The sequence below is a fragment of the Otolemur garnettii genome, unplaced genomic scaffold (assembly GCF_000181295.1).
Source record: "Otolemur garnettii isolate 467f Iridium unplaced genomic scaffold, OtoGar3 scaffold00009, whole genome shotgun sequence".
Classification (NCBI taxonomy): Eukaryota; Metazoa; Chordata; class Mammalia; order Primates; family Galagidae; genus Otolemur; species Otolemur garnettii.
In genome coordinates, this window is record NW_003852404.1 from 36576889 (window position 1) to 36587222 (window position 10334).

A 10334-nucleotide genomic window follows, 5' to 3' on the forward strand; every position below is an offset into this window, starting at 1 on the left:
TCCTTCTATTTTCATTAACATAATTTGTTACTAGACAATTTGAATATGTAGCCTACTAATATGCTTCCTTCTCCTGTCATTATCAGAAGTAGGTATGATGTATACATTTTTCTGATGTAGGTCTGTATATCCTTATGCTCCAATGGCTTTATCAAAATGCTTATGTTTTACCAGTCAAATTTTTATAAGTCTAAAACTAAAACCAAAGTCATATTTATAGGCAATTAATTTTGTAACCTTGCTTTTGGCATTTGGTTTATGTGCTTACATGGCCTAAAGTGTTTTGAAGTGTTAATGAATGCCTGTGGACCACCAGGCTTAGAATGTTTAATGGCTGTAAGCCTTTTGGCAATAAAACCCCTTGGCCACCAGGGGACAGGAAGGACCCAGGGCAGGTAGCCACACAAATCTGATAATGGTGGGACAAAATTAAAATTTGGCTATGAATGCTGCCTCTGGCAATTCTTGGCCAAAAGGGTGAAATTTGTAAACACCCTTACTGACCTAATGGAACCCCTCTTGTCCAGTGGGACCCCAGAAAAATCTTAATTAAATTTTTGGTCATGAAGGGAAAGAAGGTCATACACACCTCATTGTACCCCATTTCTTTTGGAGATCAGCATTAATGTTAAAATAGACATCAGAAAGGATCTATTGAGAAGGGATCTCAATTTTAACATCAGGCGTATCTAGATGAAACAGAATGATTTTGAAGTATTTCTTATTTTTCCATTGCCTATAAGATTTGGCATAATCTATTTTTTGAAATTATCTTTTATTTTTATTTTAAACATTAGTTGTCTATTTTTTTAAACTTTGGAAAAAAAATAATAAGAAGAAGTTAACTGATGACTTCATACTGAACCTCAGTGTCAAAGCATTCTGTGATAGATATACTCTCATTTGACAATGTGAATGTTACCCTTTTTGAATTATTATTATTATTGCTCAATTAAGAAAAAGAAAGAAAAAAGAAAAAGAAAACTAAATTATAAATAGACCTAAAAGGTCATGCCAGGCAAGGGGTAAAGTGCTGTTCTAAAATTTCAGGGAAAAGCACTTAGATAATGGTACTACAGCATGTCGAGAACAAACTGATTGACTCTTTAATGTTTGTGGGTTTCAGTTACTGACACTAAATTTGCACAGAAGACTTCTCTATATACAGCTGTTCAATCTCCTCAAGAGTTATGTAGGGTAAAAATTATATCCAACACTTCGCAGGCTAAGAACTCAATTTTTAGCGGTGTCCCCCCAGAATATTATAAAGCAATAAGGATCCCTCCTAATGTATGCAAAGCGTTGAAACCCAAAATTCATGGTCTCTTTCCATTTGTAACATTAACTATGATAGAATCAGAACTAAGAGGTCAATAAACCAAGGCAAAGTCACAGTGATTATTATTTCAGTGGAGCTGGCTGCAGATGGGCCCCGCTGGAGGGTATAATGCTGCTCTGGGATATAGTTTTGTATGCAGTTGGGAGGCCAATGGCTACTAACCTTAGTCCTTAGGGATTATATTTCATAGGATTCACAGTGACCACCATTTCACTCCCTAACAGGAGGTTGCATATTAAAACAGTCCCACAAAATTATTTACCAGCGTGGCTCATGATCTCCCAAGGGGAACTCCCAACAGAGATGAATATTTCTTTGGCACTCTCTCTCCCCTGTTGAGATGTAGATGCCCACTAGGATGCACAAGAAAGTTATCTAAGATTTTAAACATCATTGTTAGGGAAACTCCTCTTACTCTTGCTGGAATCCCTCACTAAAGTTTTGCTTGATAACTGTGTTACCTTTGACTATTGCCCTTCATAGTAAAGAGTCTGCATGGTAGATAACACTACCTATTGCACTTATGTGAATTCTTCCTCTGAAACAGTGACTAGTATTGACAAAATTAGACAACATGGACATGAGAATTGATCCCAATGCTAGAATTTCCAGGAAGCAAAGTAACAGAAAGAAAGGCACAGTCAGGATCATGGGAAGTGATCCCAGGCCCTGAGTAGTGTGTCTCATGGGTGGTTGACAGGTTAAAAAAATAATTTATCCTTTGAGAAGCAAGTCACCATATCTGGGCCCTGACTGTAAGCACAAGTAATACGAATGGGAAAGATGTCCCAGGCCATATTACTGAGGTAGTGAATATGGCCCCAGAAGGTATGGGTTCTAAGGGGTTGAGGAAGACTGGATCTCAGATGGCTACAAAAATCTGAATGTGGAAGTGGGTGTTGAAACATTGCAGAACAGTAAGAGAGAGATTCTTCCATATTTCCCACACGACTAGTCCAGCAAAACCCCATGGCTGAGTGGACAGACGTATGCAGCAAGTTTAGTGGACTCTTAGGCTGTGGGCAATTTGGTTTTCCAAGAAAAAAAGTCTCTCACCAATGGGTAAACAGTTTGCACTACTCATCTGAAACAGCCACAGCAGGAAAAATCTGCTTGAGCAGGTACCAGAGATGCTCCAAGGGAGTACACAGCTGTTTGCTCTTGTGCTGGAGTTCTCAACTGTAGGGCCCAAGTTTCATGTTAGTCCTTCCATGGGTACACCCATGAATTATGGAACTAATTAGGAATCACTGGGACTTGAATAGCATTTGGGGTAGAAAGTAAGACAGGATAATGATCTTTCCACACTGAGGTTAGCTGGGATGTGGGGGACCCATTCTTCACTATTTGATGGCAGTAAGTGCCCTGGCTGACAGAAATGACCAGGGAAGGAAGGTTCTCTGGGCAGTAACCTGTGTTCCTGTAACGGCTGCAAAACGTGAGCTACTTGAAGGTTATGTTGGTGTCCATCATTTCCTGAAAATCAAAACCTACAGTGATCACAGAAAAAGACTAGCTATACAGAATTTCAGAAGCACTCCAAGGAAAAGGGGCCTTTAGCTGCAATGCATAAATGCAAAAGAGCAACTGGGAGTATTAGCAAGCCGAGTCCAGTCTCCTGGGCCTTTCAGTGAAGGGTGAGCTTGAGGCTCTGGTTAGCTCTCTCCACCTGACTGAGGCCTCCAGATGCAGTGCAGATAATAAGGGATAATGCAGGTCCTAGAGACTCTCTGTACTACCAATGAGGTAAAAGCAGTGCCACTGTTGCTTTGTAGGGATCAAAGGGTACCTAAGTAGCATATGATGTCCTCCAGAAGTTTCTGGGAAATCTCTTCAGCCTTTTCAGTCTTGCAAGGGGAAGCTTTATACTTTTTACAATAAGTAAAAGTGTCAAAAAATACAAATAAATATTGAATCCTCTACAGGGAGGCATTTCAGTAAAATGTACCAGTTATTGCCAGGATAGATTCCTTTATATTGGGCTGGAGAGGCAAGTTTTGCCTTCAAACCCCATAAAAGTTATGGTTTCGCAGTAAGTTCAAAGTGAAGTGACCTGTTTAATAGTGGAGACTAGTGAAAGAGAAACCAAATGTTGTTCCAGGATAGGTCTAAATGGCTTTGGCCTGAAGTGGGTAACATTGTGGGTGGCTTCTACTAAGGTTTTGACTTCTTTATCCCATAATGAATAGAGGTTTCCTTTGACCAACCATCCAGAGGGGCATAAGTGGTGTCCTCAACTCAATCTGTCAGATATTGCTGAGGTGGAATAAGCTGGGATAGGAAGAGTGGGAGTAGAAGGGACTGGGCTCCAACAAGGTCAGGAAATACTTCCCCTAGGGCTGTCCCTCTGGCAGCCACACCTGTAGCCTGTTCACCTGTTTGCTGTAGTTATTAAGCTCCCTTTTGGTGTCCCTTACAATGCACAGCTGCCACCTCAGATGGTCCTGAATGGCTTCTAAAAACACATGAATCTGCTGCCCAGGCATTCCTAGAGTGGTAAAGAGTCCTTTCTCTCTCCAAATAGATGGATGCTCTTGTAACATCAAGTAAGCATATTTAGAATCTATATGGTCACTGTCTTGTCTTCAGCTAACAGGGAATTTCAGGTGGGGGTTGTAAATGCAGTTAGTTGGGAAGATGTATTTGGTGGTAAATCCTGGGCCTCCACCACTTCTAGACTCTCTTTCATATTGTGTACCCTGTACACCAGTCCCCATCCTCAACAAAACTGCTGCCATCACTAAACCACTAAGGGAGCTGAGGAATGGGAGTTGAAGATAGATCTGTCTGGAGAAGGCAGTAATGGAGCATAATTTCTTCTCCATGATGCACTAACCTGCTTAGTTCCTCTATCATCTCTTCTGGAAGAAGAGAGGTGGGGTTAAGTCCTGGGTAAGTGCTGATGGTAGAGTCTGGGGACCCATAAACATAGTGTGAAATGTTAATAGGGAGATATCTGAAATCCATTTTGTCACCCCTCCCTGGAGGAGCTTAGAGACCCAGTGGGAGGTTCTAACAGTAAGAGAATCTCCATAGTGAATTTAGTGGCCTCTGGTAAGAGTAAAGATATGGCTGCCATCACCCTCAAACAGGCAGGACCTCCTGTAGCTGTGGGCTCTAATTTCTTTGGTAAATAGGCCACTGGCATAACTGTGAACCCCAAGGCTGTGTTAAACTGCAAAAGCTAACTGTGTCTCTCATGAATATATAAAAGAAAAGCTTTCTGAGAATGTGGCAGGCCCAGAGCTAGGGTTTAGAGAAAAATTTTCTTTAATGCCTTAATAGCCTGTTTTTGTTCTTGTGTACTGAAGTAAATTCCTCCATCAGAAGCAATGCTCTGTGGAATATTATGGCTGTCAACAAAGAATTCTGTAAATTGATGGATGCTAGTCTGGAAGATTCATTGCATGCAAAGAAAGAAAATCAGTATCCACAGTAAATGTCTATTTGACTAAGGAGAATCCTGTTACTTCTGAGTTGGAGAAGGTCCAATGTAATTAATCTATCGCCTAATAGCTGGCTGATCACTTTGGACTTTGGTGGCATATCAGGGACTCCATGTTGGTTCCTGCTGCTCTCAGATTGGGCAGTCACCAGTAGGCATAGCCAGGATAGAATGGTGAGTGGAAGTCCATGGTTCCAAAACTATGCATCACCCCTATCCCTGCCAATACGGCCACTTTTATCATAAAGCCATTGGGAGATGGCAGGAATGCCTGGAGTAAGACACTAGCTGGTGTGCAGAGGAAAGACCATCCAATTAATTATTAAAATTCTCCTCTGCTGAGGTGACTTCTCAGTAAGTGTTCACATGTCAGACAGATATCTTCATGGCATTTTCTATGTAAAGAGTAATATCCACATACCTTTTCCCCATATTTCTTTCTCACTAGTTTTTTCAATAATGGTCATTCCAGTCCCAAACCATCTAGCCAAACTTTGACCATCAGCCCAAGCATTAGTACATAAGTGCTGACCTGGCCAATTCTCTTTTCAAACAAAGTGAACAAATAGGTGCTCTATTGTCCTGTGGCCCCTGAGAGGATTTCCATTTACCAAGTCTTTCAGGGATAACCCAAGAAGTGGCTACAATTAGATAGCTGTCTACTTTTACCTGGTGCCTAGATATCCTACAGAATCATCTGTAAGCCACACCTGAGTCTTTACTTCCTCTGTCAAGTGATCATATAATCTCCCCATGAAGCCACAGGTGCAGGCTGGGAAAGGAAAGGCTGTGCAGGGGTGAAATCCAGGTGTATTTGGCTCATTCATTCTTCATGAAACTTACTCATGCCCTCAGAGCCTGATTGGGCCCAGTCTCATCTGTCCCTTCTCCATTTAAAAGTAGAGTGCTGCTATGCCAACCCACCTTTATCACTTAGTGGGTCAGAGATAGCAAAGAAATCATGATGGCACCTGTGTTTGCATGATAACTTGGTTGCCTGTGATTAAGCATTCAGTTTCCACTAAGGCTAAATAGTAAGAGTAGGTTTATTTCTCAAAAGGGGGTATATTATCTGCAGAGGATGGCAGAGCTTTGCGCCTACATTTTAAGGGCTTAGAATGTGACTCATCTGCATAGGATCTGCCAAATATCTCATGCAGCATTCCTTTGTACTGTGGCTTGGGGCAGTTGTTGAGATTTCGCTTTCCACACCTTGTTTGCAACAAGCAGCTTACTGCTCACTTAGTAAACGGAGTGTGATAACACAGACCCAGAAGGAAATGTTTCCTCCATAATCCAAAGAGAACCACTGGGATTTTGCCTCCTCTTTATGATAGGAGGGGCTTGATGCTGCAACTTACCCTTCACTGGAGAAATCTCAACATGCCCTATACTACCGGAACCTTAGAGATTTCACTGACATAGAACGTTCCTGAATTGAGAAGACCACCCATGCTGGATGCTTCAGTGCAAATTTTTGTTATCCCAAGGGAGGCAACAAAACAAATAAAGAAATTTTTACTCAAAATTTAAGACCAAATTTAAATCACCTTCTAGTCATATTAATAGCGACCTCTGCTCATCGTACTCTGCACATCATGTTGCTTGCTCCATCTTTCTGCAGAATTTTACAGTGACTCCTCTTTTATCTATATTATTTTTTACTAGAAAATTTTGTGGAAGTACTGTAATTAATTAATGGCTCTACCAAAAAATAAATCCTTTGCTTTCTCCCTCTTCTGACAGTCATCATCCATGTAAGGCTACATTTAAAGAAAAACAAAGAAACAAACAAACAGACAAAAACAAAAAAACAAAGAAACAAAAAACCTCTCGACTGTGGCAATTGTTAGATATCACCACTCAGTTATCAAATCTAAATTTTATAAATTAAATAAATTGAGTATTATTTCTCTGGTGAATATAAACTGACAACTCCTTATCCTTAAGAGGAAAACCTGAATATGTTAAGAATATCACCATGTGCAATATCCTTCACTTCTTTACCTTTTAAATGAATAAAGAATAAATTTCATGACCTAGCTTTTCACACCACCTGAGATCTCACCTGTGCATTCCTCCTAGGTCCTTTCTGCTTTTCTCTTTAAAGACCACTCACATTTATAAGTTTTTATTTCTCAAATCATGAAGTATCTGTGATAAGATAGCATAGCTTCTCCAATAGCCAAGGACCTGTGGATGGCAAGTGTCCATAGGCATCACCTTCCCAGAAGAATCCAGAGCCCTACCATGGAACTACTGAAACAAGATCTGCATTTTAACCTGGTTGCTAGAAAATATGTAGGGATTGAAATTTGGAAAGCACAGATCTAGACCACCTCGTAAAGAAGTACTTTGGCTTTGTTTTTCTGTTTTCCTCCCACTGACCTTGCCTAGTAAGATTTCTTGCTAGATGCAGCTCATTTGGAAGCTGCCCATATGCCAAAGATTTGAACTGCAATTTGCAGGAGTAGAACCTCTTTATTTGGGCTTGGCTTTTTCAGAGAATCTAGATATTTGGTGTCTGTAAGGGTTAACAACTATATTACAGCACATTCAAGAGAAAGTGCATCTTAGAAGGAGGTACCTAACGACCTTGCTGATTAAAAGAAAGGATACAAAAGACCAGAGGCGATTTAACACGTGCACACATTCCAAAGAAATTTACTCATATCACTCTCCACCTTCTTCCTACTTCATCCTCACAATACTAGCCTATCACAAACCAGGACTACATACATAACCCTCGTTCCCCCACTAACTAAACCTATATAAACCCCTACCTATTACAATAAACAGCTTCAGCTCAGTCCCTTTCCCAATGTGTCTGTCTTTGTCTTATTTGTCTTCCCATTTCATACTCCGACTCCCCAACCCGCCGCCGCCCGCCGGTCGGGAGGCGGCAGGTGTCATTAAAATTAAGTTTTGCCTCATAACTAGAATCTACAGAGGACTCAAATTAAATAACAAGAAAAGAGCAAACAACCTCTATAAGTGGGCTAGTGAATAAAACAGAATCTTCTCTGAAGATGAATGGCCTCTAAACACATGAAAAAATGCTCATCATCCCTAATCATCAGAGAAATGTATATCAAAATCACTCTGAGGTATCACCTCCCTCCAGTAAGATTAACCCACATTGCAAAATCCCTAAACTGCAGATGCTGGTGTGGATGTGGAGAGAAGGGAACACTTCCACAATGCTGGTGGGATAGCAAACTAATACAACCTTTGTGGAAAGAAGCCTGGAAAATCATCAAAGAACTAGAAGTTAACCTGCCATTTGATCCTGCAATCCCATTACTAGGTATCTACCCAAAGAACAAAAATCATTTTACCACAAAGACATTTGCACCAGAATGTTTAATGAAGCTCATTTCATAATTGCCAGTAATGGAAGCAACCCAAATGCCCATCAACCCATGAATGGATCAACAAATTGTGGTACACGTATACCACAGAATACTATTCAGCCATCAAAAAGATGGGGACTTCATATCTTTTACATTTACCTGGATGAAGTCAAAACACATTCTTCTTAGTAAAGTGTTGCAAGAATGGAAAAATAAATATCCAATGTACTCTATACTAATGTGAAATCAATATATAACCATTTACATGTTCATAAGAATAATAAAACACAAATATAGTCTAATACAGGGGCAGAGGGAAGAGAGAAAGGGAAGGGGAAGGTAGACAGGGACGATGATTGGCAGAAGGAGGAAGGGCATGTGGTGGGGTCTCACCTCATGTGCACATTGCTAGGGTATATAACACTAAATTTTATCTGTATATTTTTAATTTTATTTGAGTGCATTTTATTCTCTCCTTCAGTGAGGGGCTCCTTTACAATTGGAACTTTACCCTGGAAGTGAGAACAACATAATCTCAAAATTTGTACCCTGATATTAATTTGAAATAAAAAGACTAATAAAAACATCAAGTTTTGATGAGCTCAGATGAAACCATAATGATCAATGCACTCAGAACATCAAACTTTGTATATAAAATAAAATTTGCAAAAAAAAGTCAGAAGTGGGTCAGGAATGGTGTCTCCTTCCTGGTATCTTAGCACTTTTAGAGGCCAAGGTGGCAGGACTTCTTGAGCCCATGAGTTTGAGGCTACAGTGATCTATGATTGCATCACTGCACTCTAGCCAGGGAGATAGAGTGTGAAACCAAAACAAACAAAAAGTGTCACCTGTTGTGGGAAATAGTGGCATAAAGTATAATTTCAGTTGTTAAAACTAGAACAGTCTAGAGTGGCTTAATGTTTATAATTCTGAAGGCTGTAATACCCTGTAGAATATTCTGGATCTCTCACACTCATCTAAATCCACAATGCCCAGTTGGAGATCTTCACTTAGTCCTATGAGGAATCCTACAGCACTCATAGGGGAATTTCAGTTCTCTACACCTTCCTCTCCTGGTGAAACCATAGAAATATAATTGGTTGACCATTATGTTGAAAGAATATTTATATAAACAACACTTTCCTGAGCTTGAGAAATGAAGCCTCCAAAATCAAGTAGATTACAAAGAATCTCTGCCCATGTAATTGTACTTCCCGTGCTAATAATGTATTTGTTTCTGCTTTAGAAAGCCTAACACTTTTAAAGGATCTCCCCAACTTCTTACAAGTTATTGGTAAGAGAGAAATTATTTCATAATATTTGTCATTTTATAAAAAGAAACTTTAAAATGCTTTCTAATTTATAATTTTAGATTTGGTTTACAAGATGCCAAATATGCCAGGGGCAAATGGAACAACAACAAAAAAGAGTTAATAATCTTCCTATTTATTTTCATGACTAAAATCTGAGTAAGCAAAATATCTGAAAAATGAATTGTTGCCTTTAAAGATGACTTAAAATCTTGTTTTCTCAAGTATAATGAGTTTATAAGTTATGATTCACTAGAATATTAAATGCTTTAAAACTGGGTTTAATGATTCAAATCAAAATGATTGTTATATAAGAAATCTTTCTGATGATTCTGATTTAAAGATTCATTCTATGTAATTGCACGCTCTGATTAATACTTTTAAAGTCTATTAATTAAATAGTAACTCTATACCTTTAACACTTCTGACAGTAATTTCCTTGATTATCCTATATATGGCACAAAAACACATATGGAGTTAAATGTACATAAATACATATTTATTTTATTGAGTATTTTATACATAAGAATAACATATATTTAATATATAAATATGTATCCCTCAGAAATATGCAGAAAATGTAATTATCCTACCCTCCAGAGTTCATGATTCATGAAGTACTCACATACAAATTGAATTTGAGTATTTTAAACTATTTTTTATTTGGATTTACATGGAAAGCAAACTGAACAAGTGAAATTATTGCCATTTGTTCTTTATATTGTCTATACCAGGATCAGGTCAGTAAGAGAACAAAATACTCTCTTTTATAAATAAATACAATTTTAAAAAGTTATTAAATAAAATAAATTTATTAAATAAATAAAAATATTTATTTTTATTAAATTAAAAATATATTTAGATAAAATTTCATTCTAATTGTTGAA

At 38.6% G+C, this 10334-nt stretch overlaps 1 protein-coding gene across 1 annotated transcript in view; it reads left to right on the forward strand.

Moving 5' to 3' along the window:
* Positions 1–1201, forward strand: part of LOC100954054 (olfactory receptor 5H2-like) — an 11646-nt gene extending 10445 nt beyond the window's left edge. The window contains exon 4 of the mRNA XM_012801483.1: positions 1127–1201. Coding sequence (XP_012656937.1) covers positions 1127–1201 — 75 coding nt within the window. The remainder of the gene's footprint in view (positions 1–1126) is intronic.
* The last annotated feature ends 9133 nt before the right edge of the window (positions 1202–10334 follow it).